General features: G+C 40.7%; 1 protein-coding gene across 1 annotated transcript; it reads left to right on the forward strand.

The window, feature by feature from the left end:
• The first annotated feature begins 158 nt into the window (after positions 1-158).
• On the forward strand, positions 159-11,404 carry fkbp14 (FKBP prolyl isomerase 14). The gene is made up of 4 exons (XM_007907012.2): positions 159-518; positions 3,585-3,736; positions 6,306-6,433; positions 9,190-11,404. Exons 1-4 carry the CDS (start codon positions 304-306, stop codon positions 9,346-9,348), a joined length of 654 nt encoding a protein of 217 aa, XP_007905203.2. The 5' UTR covers positions 159-303; the 3' UTR covers positions 9,349-11,404.
• The last annotated feature ends 3,254 nt before the right edge of the window (positions 11,405-14,658 follow it).

Here is a 14,658-nt window from a genome sequence, read left to right on the forward strand (position 1 = left end):
GCGTGGGAGGGGGGGGCGGGGCGGGGCGCCGAGGCTTTGTGACGTCTCGAAAGGGGAAGGGGAGGGGTCGGGAATGTGATGTGTGATTGGCAGCCACGGGACCCGGCCCATTGTGACGTGGCCAATGAGCAGGGCGCGCGGCGGGTGAAGCCGTGACAGAGACCCCCAGAGGGAGAGGGAGGGACTGGCGTTCGGTGCCACGTTTGCTCCCATGTCTGAGGGCAGCGGCTGCGGGGAAGTGCAGCGGCTGCTCAGGGAGGGAAGACTTGCCGGGGGCTTACCCGGGGGGGCAGTCCTGCCGCCATGCCGCTCGTGCGTCCTCCACAGGCCCGCCGGGCGCTCGCTTTCGCCCTGCTGCTGGCGGCCTGCGTCAGCGGGGCTCTGATACCAGAGCCAGAGGTGAAGGTCGAGGTGCTGTCCAAGCCTTTCATCTGTCAAAGGAAGACCAAGCTCGGCGACATGTTGCTGATGCATTACTCCGGCTTCTTGGATAAGGACGGCACCATGTTTCACTCAAGGTAAGGAGTGGCTGTGGAGGACCGCGAGGCACTCGCCTTGGAAAGCAAACGTTGCAGTGCAGCTTTGAGATTGTTCAGGATAGGGTTTGGGTTACACTGACCCCGATTCACTGACACCGACGCTGCTCTCCACTGGTGAGGCAATTAAAGATGAGCAGATGGTTAAAAACTCCAGAAAAAGCTGCAGACCCACGAAGTCAAATATTTTTTTAATGTGCTTATTGATGTAACATCAATGGGAGATGGTTTGAATGAATTTGCATTGCAACTAATAGGGAAGAAAGTTTTAGAACCAAAGCCATGCAGTGATTCACTCACTCCCTCCTCCTGACCTGGGATTTGACAAGTTAGTGTCAAACATCCACAAATTAAGGCTTACTAAAGGCTCTTTAGTCCATCAAAATATAATTTGGTAGAGAGCTGGTGAGTTTTTGCTGGGTTGGTCCCTTGCGGTGAAGTAGTCGGTTTAAATGAAATACCAAAACAATTCTAAAAATAATAGGAGTACTTTGATGAAAATTAATGTTGCCTTTCCAAATCTGTGAACATTATTTTTAATGTAGAATATTTTTAACATTTATTTCACTACACTTGAAAACGGAGTCCTGTAGCTCAGTGGTTGGAGCACTCGCTTTGCAAGTGAGAGACCTGAGTTCAATTCCAGGCAGAGGGCGAAACCTTGGGCAAGTTTCCTTACTCCACACACCTAATAATAATCCCTCCAAAAACAATAATAAATTGGTCATTTTCAATCTACGACTGTTTGTGGGACATTGCTGTGCGCAATTGGCTGCCGCGTTCGCCCACAAATATAGTCAATTCACTTTACAGTGTGTTCTGTGAAGCGCTTTGGGACGTCCTCCCGACGTGAAAAGCGCTATATCAAATGCAAGGATTATTATTAATGATCCCTAAAAATGTAAAAAGACGATCCAAGAGCCATTATATATGAGTTTCTGTAATAGTCAATTAGATTATATTCCCAATTAAGGTCCTAGATTTAAGTAACTAAATAATTTGTTTATTGCGATAAACTTGTTTATTTAATTGTCTAAACTCCTTGATGGGACGGTGTTGTGAACTCGCTTCAAGGTGATGTACATAGCAATGGAATGTCGGAATTGAGTCAAAACTCCACGGTAGTCTCGGTAGTCCGATTCCTGAGTCCGGAGGGTCTGCAGTACTCCAGGGCACTGATAATGACAGACCAGATAGCCTGACTCATCAAATGGAGGGGCAAACTAGCCATCAGAACAGGGATTCTTTCCACTTGTTTCCATATAAACATGCAAGCTCCCGGGCATGTCAAAAGTCCTAAGGGGTAGGGTGGTCCTAGCTGGACAAGAGTCTTTAGGGATAAGATAGACCTAAGAGTGGTTCTAGCTGAACAAGAACCGGGTTGCTTTCCAGACAATGCTGTCAATGGAAAGCTATGCAGGTTATTTAGATGGTACAACTTAAGTCGTACTCCAATGCACACTCTAGGGTTCTCTAGCCTTGGTTCTTGCCCAGCTGTGCATGCTTCTCTCCAATGACCAGGTTTTATTCCTCCAGGGAGAAAGTACACAATCAAAGTATACTTCCCAGACACAGGGAAATGTCCATGTGTAGGTAGAGCTTGTGTAGAACTCTCAAATCGGTTTGGATACTCTTAAGCATTGTGATAGATTTCCAAATGTGTCAGAGACACTCAGCTGGAACAAACAAAAATATAGCTTTTGTGCATGATTTTAATTTTATATTTTAGAAAGCTACTGTTGCCCAAGTGTTAGCACGTGATTTTTTAGCTTGCCAATAATTCCAGTCTGTCTGGGTCAAATCCCTTACCAGTACCTCAACCATGAGCCACCTTCACAGCTTGTTGGGACTCCCATATTAATCGCAATGTGGATCATCCTGGCTATGTGACACTAAGCAGAGCGTCTCTGCCCTAACCACCTGGAACTCTATCCTACACTACCTCCGCCTCGCCCCCTTGTCTCAAGACCCTCCTCTTTGACCGTGCCTTCGGTCATCGTCCTACCCATACCCTCTCCGCCCACCACCCCTCCTGATCCCAACCACCAGCTCAAGTGCGGATCCATTTCTGTCCAGCGCCTTGGGACGTCCTCCTGACGTGAATCTTAGCTGTTTATACCAGAGCAGAGCTTTGCCATACGCCACTATGCGTCTGTACAAAACTCTGCTAGCCAACACTAAACGCAGGTTACGTTTTTAAAGTTATTCAAGAGCCAGGAGTGCAATCTAATTGATAAGCATTGATTCATTTCTGAATTTACCTGTTGATGATTGTTTTAGGAGCTCCAAAATCAAATTGTTGTCACCAACCTGAATCTATATGATAGTTTTAGTATCGGTAATGAATCAACATTGAGTATAAAAAAGGGCACTAATGGACTTCATTCCAATCACAACAACTCTCTATTGATTATGGTTCGAGATTGCAGATATTTTATTCATCCTGTCAGATGCTACTTTAGGTAACACTTTTAAAGCTCAAATTCCTAAAAAAGAAAACCAAGCCTACAGTCAGCATTTAAATATAAATACTGCATAAAAAACGTAAATGGAAATTGATCATACATTACAGAATAAGGAAACGGAATATATACTTGAGAAGAGCAGGCTGAAGGGAGATGTTACGGTATTGCATAATTAAGTAGAATAAATGAATGAAATCATAATATGTTCAACATGATCACAAGCTTTGCAACATGAGACTATAGACTTAAACTCAAAAGAGGGATTAAATAGATAATTTATATTCAACTACATTGCACAGAGTGGAGTGATTATTTTGAATGGGCTTCCTAGGGAAGCAGAATGTGCCAGCAAATTTCTAGAAAATTTAGATAGCTTTTTGGTGAATAAAATGAATTGAGAGATAAAAGAGAGAGAGTAGTTTAAGCACGTCTTAAAGCACTTGATAGTATAAACCGGTAAATTGGAGTGACTGTTTTCTGTGGAATATGTGTTGTGGGCCATGTGGGCATTTCAGCCGCATGGATCATTGCTGGAAAGAAACTAAATTGATTGGATGGATTTTTTTGATATGTTTTTTTCCAGTCATAAGCAGAACAACGGGCAGCCAATCTGGTTTACGCTCGGGATTAAAGAAACCATCCAAGGCTGGGACCGAGGTCTACAGAACATGTGTGCAGGGGAGAAGAGGAAGCTGACTATTCCACCAGTCTATGCTTATGGGAAAAAGGGAAAAGGTACAGAATGTAATTATACAAATGAGAAATATGCTTGACATTGCAACTAATGCAATGTATCTTCTGGCATTATTTCTGCTGCATGTTTCTCATCAGTTAAAGACAACTGATAAATCAGTGGTATGTTTTGCCAGTGCAGAGGCATGAACTGGATACTCTTGAATGCTTCGAATATATTCAGAAACCCAATATTTTCATAAAACCAACTGTAATACTTCAATGGGCTGGAAAATACAGTTTATTTTATTCAGTGACTCATTTTGTTTTCAATAACCTTCTGTGCAAATGTGGATCATGGCCTAGAACCTGCTTATCTTTAAGATTGTCTCCTATCCCGCTCTTCTGCTTGATCCTTCCGCTCATCTAACTGGACACGTCCCCTCACCCCTCTGAGTTGCCATAAGTGGCCAAGCCTTCAGCTATTGCTCCCAGTACCTCTGGATCTCCTTCACTCTGCCCCTATGTCTCCCACTCTACATCTTAATAGTTAGAATGCTGAGAATAGCTACAAAAAACAAAATAGATTGTGTCGGCAAATATATTTCATATTGGAATTAAAATACTCTAATATTGTTGTGCTTTTTATACTTTGTAAGTTACTATAGTACTAAACTATGTGTATGAGAATCTGTAACCTTGTTTTGCCTTTACTAACCATTCAATACTTTTTCTGTTTAGTAACAGACAACATATGAACATAAAATCCATGCATGTCTTTGGATTCACACTTGCATTACCCAGTGGCGATTGCATGCTGATTTTGGTTGTTGTGAGTTTTGCATTCTGGTAAGATTAGGTACCATTGGGAATTCGGGAATGGGAAAACTACATACAGCAATTATAAGTGAAGTGTGATAAATTAATTCAAGTAGTGTGCCTTAATCTTTTCAAAATTAAGTCAGATAACAAAGGAGGAATTCAATTCCTACAAGGGTTGAGGAAGGGATAAATCGGGAGTAAAAGTTAGATGCAGTCTTCTAAGATGCAATGTGAAAGTAGTAATAACAATGGCCCTACAACTCTCGTAACCGTTGAATTTTTTTTTGCTGTGGGGAAGCTAGAACCAAGAGGCAGATGTGAGGGGAAGGGATGGATATCAATATGTTAACATAATTCATTTAGTACTTTGTTTTGCATTCTATCTATCTCAGGCCATTAGGATTCTTGAACTTGAAGTGGTTTGTTTTTGTGCATATAAACTCATAACCCGGTGCGTCACCTTCAAATTTGCCTCTTGTAACCAACTCATCACTCAGCTACTGATCCAGCCAGGTCCTCAAGTCACCTTCTGGCCACAATCAATCCAGTTCTGTCACTAGTTACTTGACCATTTAAATCAAATTGGGTAGACCACACCATTTTTTTACCCCTTTCAACAGGTTAACATGCCTGACTCTCCCTTACTGAGAGGCCAGCAGCCCTAGAGCTTGGATCCACAACTGTCAGGAAGATGTTTGGGGAGGGGTGGGAGATGTTTGGGGGAGGGGGTAGGAGAGAAAAGTCTGGGGAAATAAACTTATTTTGTTATCTTCTATCCCAGCTCAAAATTGATATTTTAACAACTCCCTACAGTATGTTCTTAGTGCAATAATGTAGTCAAGCAAGGTGGTTGTGAAAACCAGTATTATATTTTCAAACTGAGTGGTTTTGAAATGAATTGACTGGGATGGAAGGTATTCTGAAGGGATTTAAAAAAATGCAAATTTAAAGTTAAATTGTGTTCATTTAATTCAAAGGCAATTTAATTTAGTCTTCTTAGTGATGAATTTTAGAAAATTGATTGCTATCACTTTTCAAATTTAATTAAAAACATACATAATATTAATGTGCATTCATGGCCATTTTAGCATTTCAACTTAATTTGTTCTAAGTCTGAGCTCTCATGGTCATTATATAACTGTTGATGGATGCCATATGTGACTTGGGGAAGTGGGGAGAGGAATGGGATCTCCTTGCAGCTAAGATGCTCCCAAGGTGACATGCTTGTCAATTGAATATTGGAATCAAATCATTCCTATATGTGTGTCTCAGTGGTCCAGTTCCTCAGACAAGGTGGGTCCACAGTACTCCAGGCCATTTCTGATAACCAAGTCATAGATAGGACTTAAAGAGGTGTAAGCCAAAACCCCCCAAAAAACAAGTAGGGTATCCTAGCTGGATAAGCAAGGAGGAAGCTTGCCAGGCAATGCTCCCAGTGGCAATTTATTCCGTTTTAGCTGGTTAAACTCTCGCAGTACCGAAACGCACACTTTGGGTTCCCAAGGCTTGGCTCTTGTCATCCTGTCCCTAATACTCTACAGAATTTGGTAAGCAGTGCGCATAGCTCCAGAGAATGTGCTTTCAATTTCAGACTTGGGTAAAAATCAGTGCTTATGTTGGTACCTATGTGGACCTCTTAATCTGGTTTGGATACTTGTAAGCATAGTGATGGGTTACCGCATATGGCAGACACCCCACTGTCCAAAAATAGCCATATTACATCTGTTCTGCCTAAAAGCTTAATTTGTTGTGTCCTTTAACATTGGGACAATACTATTGTGTTTCATCACTGAATGACTGTGTTCTACAGGAAAAATTCCCCCTGAAAGCATTGTGATATTTGAAATTGAGCTTCTTGAGATCAGAAATGGACCAAGGTCTCATGATTCATTCATGGAAATGGACCTCAATGACGATTGGAAATTGTCCAGAGATGAGGTAGGTATCCTATAGAACATTTACAACACCTGTGTTGACCATTCAAAGAGCAATCCAGTCAATCTCATTTACCTGCCTTTTCTCCCCATACCCCTGCCCAAGATATATTTTAGATAACTATCTTGTTCCCTCTTGAAAGCTAATATGTATCCTGCCTCAACCACTACACCCAGCAAAGCATTTCTCACCTTATAGAAACTCTCTGTAAATAAAACAAGTTCCCCCTTCCTCCCCCCGGTAAATACCTTACATTGATGCCTTCTCGTCACTGATCAGTGGAAATAATTTCTCCCTATCCTACTCTCTATTCCAATAAAAAAGGCCCAGTTACTTAAGTCTCTGCTCATATAATACAAATTTACCCTTATATACTGCCTTTCACGTTGGCAGGATGTCCCAAATTATTTAACATTACTGGCTGGTATATCCAACTTATCTAAAAGTCTGTATTGATATGAGATAGCCTGTATTCTAACCCATGCCAATTTCCACACACCCCCACCACCCAGGCTCCACTGGCTCCCTATTACAGAACAGATCAATTTTTAAGATCTTTACGTTTGTACACAAATCAATTCATGTCCTACCTCTTCCCTACCTCACCAACCTTATATCCCACAACACTACCCAGCCCCTTCGCTCAGCTGGCTCCAGCCTTTTACTCATCCGTTGTCCTCTCCGCTGCACCATCAGTGGCCATGTTTTCAGCCTTGACACCAAACAACACTGGAACTCTCTGCCCCAAACCTTCTATCTTTCCCTTTCCTTACCAGTCTTCAGGTAACATTAGAAATATCTTCCACTTTGACCTTGCCTATGATCACTTCCCCTCTCAGCGACAGACTCTGACATTTTTAAGCACTCCAATGCTACCCGCATGAAGAGGGCTATGTAAATACAAGTTATTATTGTTGCCTGGGCAACAGCTTGGGATGGGACCTGAGGCGATGAGGAAAGACGATCAAAAGCACGGTCAAAGAGATAGGTCTGGAGAATGACCTTGAACAAAGTGACATATCTTAATACTGCATCTTTCTGTGATGTATTACGAAATTATATCACCCCAAATTATATTGAATGCCAATCCTGTTACAGTTGTACCAAAGTAAAATAGTTTGGAGAGGTTCGGATGAGGAAGGCTCTTGAGGCCCATTTGAATCTAATTCTTCCAGAATCCCGACCCTCATATTACAGCATGTTGAACACTATAAACCTGGAATTTTCATGGCCCCTGAACCAGCCGCGTGTAATTTGGGTACTTAGTGCTTGTCCTGCTTCTTTCCAAAATGATCGGGCTCAGTGCTCTTCCCCTTTCCCCAGTTTGTTTATTATCAAATCTACAATCGAACACTTTGAAGTTTCCTTGGATAGACTGTTGACTGTCTTAGTTCACTGTCACTGCTGCTCTGAGCTAGCTGTTAGTCGCCATGGAACATAAGAACGGTACAGTGATGACTTTCCCAGCATTTGTGTCTAGCATCCAGTTCACACCTCAAGGTGACACGGTTGATATTAGAAGTTCAGTGGAGTGGGGAATCATACCAGTACATATCACCCATTGTTTTCAATTCCACTGCCATGCACCTGTCTTCAAGGACTATTTTGTGCTAGGTCAATCAATATACTTTGTTCTTGCCGTGACTGGCTCTTTCCAATAGATTTACTTGATTTCACGTTCAGCTTTAGATTACGTGAAGTGGTATGTAGCCACCACAAAAGTTGTTTTGTGCAGGATAAGTGCCACCAGGTTGAAGCAAATTAAGTGTAAAGAGTTGCATTTATCCACAGGACCACTCAAGTTTACTTCATACCATAGTAAAGAGCCTGCACTTCCACCATCTATTTGTTACCAAGGTGTAAAAAAAATGCAATGTGATAAACGTTGCAGTCAGAATTGTCTTTGACATCTCAAAATCTTATTTTACCGCTCTGACTTGTGGGTAATGTCTTGGAGTGCTTAACAGTGGGGGAGCTTGACTTCGAGCCAGGGAGAGAGGGGACATGACCGTAGAAGCAATCGAAAAGGAAGGTCTTCAGGTGTGATCTGAAGACGTACAAGGAGGGGGCAAGAGGAGAGATTGAGGTAGAGAATTCCAGAGTGTCGGGGTGTTGTGGCTGAACTCTGGCTGCTTCATTCCCCTGCCTGATTCACTCCATCATTTCAATCCATCTTTTGAATTTCTCTTCCAAAATCTCTCCACCTCACTCTCTGTTTTCAAAACCCGTCTCAAGACTCATCTATTTCATTGTGCCTTCAGCCAACCCCTCTGCCCCATCTCCCTCCCAGCACTGGCTCCCGGTCTGTCTGTAAAAGGTTTTGAGATGAGAATGGTGTTAGATAAGTGCAATTGATTGTTGCAAAGCAATATTTTTGTTAAAAAATTGAATAACCATAGCGTCATAAGCAGGTTACAAATTGAAGGCACTGGGGTGGTGGGGGGAGAGTCATAATATATATAATATATGCAATGTTACAACAAATGAATGTAAGAAATCAAGATGTGTTTTTGAATTTGGATTAGTAAAACTTTTTTTTGGTTTGTAGCAGTCATTATGCCTTTTGCTGCCTCCAATTAATGTGAAAATCGGTACATGGTGCCCTTTGAGATATACCCCTCCTGGAGTGAAAAGCAGTATAGAATTGTAAATTGTTGTTGTTGAATCCAATTTTACTTAATCCACTTTTCTTGCTGCCTCAAATCCTTTGCTACTGAATGTTTTTGAGACATTAATCCAGAACTATCTTTGTAAATTAGGTGAGGCACTATCTCCGCAAAGAGTTTGAAAAATACGGAGTTCCACAAAATGAGACCCATCAGGAGAATCTGGTGAAAGACATCTTTGACCATGAAGATGAAGACCATGATGGGTTTATATCTTCCAGGGAATTTACCTATAAGCACGATGAGCTGTAATTTGGTTTTTGCTCCATACCAGCATACTTGGACACTCTGCGTGTGAAGTTATGAGTTTATTCTCTGAACAGAAAAGTAACCAATAGATTATAGCTCTGTTTATTCCAAGATTACAAAGTAAACCAGATGTGTAAAGTTGTTTTTAGTATTTTGTAATTCCAATGTATTGATGCTCCTTTTAAAAGAAGATCATGGCTGATCTATTATTCTGCAATGGCTTGTTCAGATATTCTGGATGTGCAGTGAGTGAAGCCATTTTTGTGCTGCTGCCATTACCTGTGGTACAGTATTCGGATCTTAGGAACATTCAGAACAGTGTTACTGACACCCTCCAGTTGTACAGTGTTTGTTTAGAAAGAACTTTTTGCCATCACTTCAAAGAATGCAAAGACCTAACTGTCATCATGGCATTGGAAGATGGGGTAGAGTCTAATGAAAATCTGTTATATCCAGTCAATTCTTCAACATGGGACCTGACATCCATTTTACACTATTATCTTCCTGCCATTGATATTTGCTTTAATTTAGTGTGTAAAAAGCAGTAAACCTGCAGCGAGGAGTTGAATATATTTTTAAAAAATGACTTGGTACTAGAAGTGGAAAATATTCACATCATCTTAACTTTTTTTCCCAAATGGAAATAGACCCTTAACACCAAACACATTTGCAAACTATACTCAGATGTCTATAATTGGACCAATCCTTTTGGCACAGCTCTTGTATAATCTTTTGCCGCCTTTAAATCAAATTGTTGCAAGAAGATTTCCTAATGCTACAAAAGCCAAAGATCCTAGGCTTTTATTATAAATACAGACTTGTGAGGGTTTAGTGTTCCTACTATCAGAATTATTGATGAAAGTATAATCCTCATGTACTTGATCTTGCAGATTAAATACTAGACAAAAATATGCTTACTTAATCGATGCTTCATTAACTTACTTGGATTGGGAGCTACAATTCAACTGACACTTTCTGATTAGGATCAAGCTCTGCAAATATGTGCAGTGTTTTTGTTTTGAGGTTCACACTATTCCACTGATGTCTGGTTCAGTATGACCTGCCAGCAGATGGGTACATAATTTCAACCATTAGAAACCTGCATCTTGCCAGCACTTTAGATTTGAGGTCAGTGAGCAGAGCTCTGGATGATTCTATATATGTCTCTGGTTTCCCTGATTAGAAATCGGACCAAGTAGGCAATATAACCTCTCTAATATTGGAGCCAATGTATTATTGGACCAGAAATCAATTTCATTTGTACAGATCAGGGATACAACTGAGTAATTGATCAGGGTGAATCGGCAGAACTTGATCAACATCTAAAGATAAAATTAGATAATGTGTCAGGTGTGACCCCACTTTCCCCCGCCCCACCCATTGCAAGGCTTTTCCTTCTGCTCCCTTAATGCTGAAAGTTTATTTCATTTTGCAATAGGACAAACAATAGTTATACTCAGATATTGAAGTTTTACAGCAGACTTTGCTACTACACAAAAAAAATGCAATGTGACTGAAGCCTCGCCCTCATTACGTTTTACCCCCGCTTTATGTGCCAAATGCTTGATTCAGTTCCTTGGCATACAATAACACCTGCAGTAAGTTGTGGCCTGGCTCCATTACTTGGTTGGATAGCTCAGGAAACAGAGAATAGATGTTCTGTGTCTTTTGTATCTTTAATTTATGGAAACTGTCTCTGGAGATGTTGGATTCACATTACACATGTATTTCAGCGTCAGGACCCACAAGGCAAGTGGGACAGGCTTCTATATGTCATGGGACAATGATTTTGAGCAATGATTTTATCTCATTAATGCAGGAGTCAAAACAACACGCAATTGGTTAGGATGGTCTGATTTAACCCAAATTGAAATCTGACATCTTGCCACTGGTTTATCGTGTTTTAAATACAAAAAGATAGGTGCACAATAACAACTGTTGTTGCATCTTTAAACCATAACAGGAGCTGTTAAAAAAAACCTTTACTAATGGACCAAATATCATTGAGCCTCCAGCTTTGTAATTCTTTTATATGAAAATAAACATTTTCTTACACCTCTTCCTGTTGTTTCATACTTTAACACAAGTACATTAACCGGAGAATCTGTACAATCCTTCTTTTGGTTAATCATGGCTCACCTGCAGAGGAATAGATTGTGATGGTGAATGAGGATGATCGTATAATGGAAATGAAAGAGATGGCCTTCTTTGATGGGGGCTGAACCAGTTCTGTTACCAGATGTCTTTGCTGCTGTGAACGGTCAATATTTCCATTCTCGGTGACCAAACAACTTGTGCATATGTGGAGCCATTACTAGATATGTATCATTACTCATGATATCATCATGTTTGTAGGCAATGATGGCTCATGGACCCCCATTGCATGTGCACGCGCAGAGATTTGCTCAAACATTTGCCCAACCAGCATTCTGTAAAATGGTGGAAGGATTCAAGGTTGGCGTTCCTGAAGGTGGCTGAAGGCTGGCTCACTGATGGTGGGGCTTATAGAATAATTACTGTAAAATGCTTCCAGAGAGACCTCCGGTGGATACACGTTGATACTACAGGGTTAGGCTCAGTTGGTTAGAACTTTCACTTCTGGGCAGAAGGTGGTGCTTTCTGGGCCCATATTGTGAATTGAGCTCAACCTCGGTTGATCTCTGTAAGGGTGTCCTGCATGGGAGAAGATCATATATTTTGGATGAAATGTTAAAATGAGGTATTGGTGTATTTTATGTGGATGTTTAAGATCCTAATACTATTGGAGGAAAAGTAAATAAAATGTATCCCGGCCAACAACATACAAAATAATCACTCAGTCACCTCATGGCTGCTTGTAGGGCTTTGCTGGTGCAAATACTGCTCAATTTACCTAGAAAACCAGTTTTGACAGTTACTACTTTTGTGTGATGAGAGGCACAATGAAAATCCAAATTGTATCCATCTTTAATGAGAGCATCCAAGTACGCTTCATTAAACATGAAAGTCCACATTTCATGTTTTTAGAAATTTTGCTCAAGGCTACCTGAAGTAAAATGAATGACAAACTGTATATCATGTAATATTAGAACATGTTTGTAATCCATTATATCAACAGCAAGTGTTCACTCAATTGCAAACCTCTTGAGATGAGAATAAAATGTGCATTAAAAAATAGCTAGGCTGGAAAAATAATTTGCTTTAACTCAGCACAAAATTTTAGCTTGTACAAAACCATAACTGATGTGGCTAGAATAAGATAAGCAACTTACAAGCTGCGGGATGCTAAATAGATTTAAGCTGCATTTCCAAGTTTTAACTTAAAAGTTTATCCAATGAAACTACTTTTTGATGATCAAATTCTCCTCAGGTGACTTTTCAGGATGTTTCATCCATGTAAAAACTCACGTTGCTGATGGCAGAAATTGTTTGCTGTGAATAAATCACTGTAAATTTCTACAAACAGCTTGGAAAAGGTGACCTGGTCTAAAATAATTCACTCGGGAAGCTTTCTCTCTGCTCTTGTCTGTGAGAATGGGTTAAGAAGTTGTTTTGGTGCACAGAAGTTGATCCTGAGACTGAATAAATACATTCATGACCCATGTGTAACTTTGGGATCAAAGATAAGATTGCAGTATTGATGTTTGCCCAAGGTTATTAAAAATATAACAGTTGATATTTATTTTCTATAATCAGTTGATTGATGTGTGAATTTTAATTTTGCAGTATTTTTTCTTGGATATTATTTTCTTGACTAAACAACGAAAATTCCGAGCAGAAAAATAATAAAAATAAATTGGTCTTTTCAATCCACAAGTGTTTGTGGGACACTGCTGTGCGCAATTGGCTGCCGTGTTTCGCCCACAAAATCTACAGTCATTCACTTTGCAGTATATTATGTGAAGCACTTTGGGACATCTAGAAGACGTGATAAGGCTATTTCAAATGCAAGGATTATTAAGGTGTTTTATGACTTAACTCCTCATTAGAAAGATGCAAGTACTATATAACCTCATTAGCACTTCTGGACTGGAATAGATTATTTCCAGACCAGGTGGAAAATGGTCTAAAAGGCTAAGACAAGGTGGAATTTCAGACTTCAGAAGTATGGAATGATTGAGCTGAGAGAAGTTATCCGACATGGAGCATTCAAAAAAACAGGAAGAAATAAACCAAGGAATTATAAACCAGTCAGTTTAATATTAAGCGGGGTCTCCTTGGAGCTAAACTGGCTTCTAGTTGACATGCCTGGCAATGCAATGTCGGAATTGAGCCAACTCTCTGTGGCGATCTTTGTAGTCTAGTTCCTGAGCCAGGCAGGTCCGTAGTATTCCAGGGCACTGCTGATGACAGCGCAGCCAGCCTGTTTTTTTAATCCAATGCCCACCCTGGGTTAAAGTGGTCTTTATGTAAGGGTAGCTTCTGAGTAAGGGTTCGTTGATTCAATGACCGGGCCCCAAACTTTTTTTTAAAAAATTCACTGGCCAAAAATTTCCCTGGGCCCTTGAGTAGACTCCCGCTGGAGTCCTAGTGCATTAACCAACACCGCCTTACTGGTGAGGTGGGAAACTGTGGATATCACGTGGGCTGCTCTGTGTGGCATTGGTAAATTCTCTTAGAGTCTAGCGGGAGACTACATACAGGCCTGCAGAAATTGGTAATGCATTATTGGTAATTACACTTAAATTCACTTAGAACTGGCCACTGAAAAGGGTGTCAGTACACTGACAGGGCTAAAAAAACAGTGGCCACTGGTTACATTAGACAGGTGGTTGCTAAATAGAGGTGGTTTATTACGGAAAATGAGTCGGGACTGTGCCAGGGTGGTTGTTGACAGCAGGTAATTGCTGAATAGAAATGGTTGCCTTAACAGGTTTCACTGTATATGCATTTTCAGAAAGCATTTGTTGAAGTGTCATGTAAAAGATGATTAGCTAAAATTAAAGCACATGTGGGAAGGAATTCCACCTGGGTCGAGATTTATCCTAATTACGTAGCATTTTAGAGTATCCAGCTAGTCCACGTCAATGTTTATACTTCACACAAGCATCCTATTCCCCTCTCCTGCACCACTACATAAGCTTCATACAGTTCATCTTGGAACAGTAAGTTGACTATGTAAGCCACCTGCTTCCTCAGGTAACACACATCCCAATTGGACATTCATAGCATTGCACCTCGATCCATTCAGCCTTCTATTGAGATACCAGACAGGATAGCCATCATCAAGAAGAAACAGCATTGATATTATCAACTGATCAATATCATCTGACTGACACAATTGCTTTCAGGCACAAGGGCTTATAAGTTCTCTTGAGAAATGTCAACTTGATC

Source organism: Callorhinchus milii, unplaced genomic scaffold, assembly GCF_018977255.1.
Source record: "Callorhinchus milii isolate IMCB2004 unplaced genomic scaffold, IMCB_Cmil_1.0 Scaffold2, whole genome shotgun sequence".
Classification (NCBI taxonomy): domain Eukaryota; kingdom Metazoa; phylum Chordata; class Chondrichthyes; order Chimaeriformes; family Callorhinchidae; genus Callorhinchus; species Callorhinchus milii.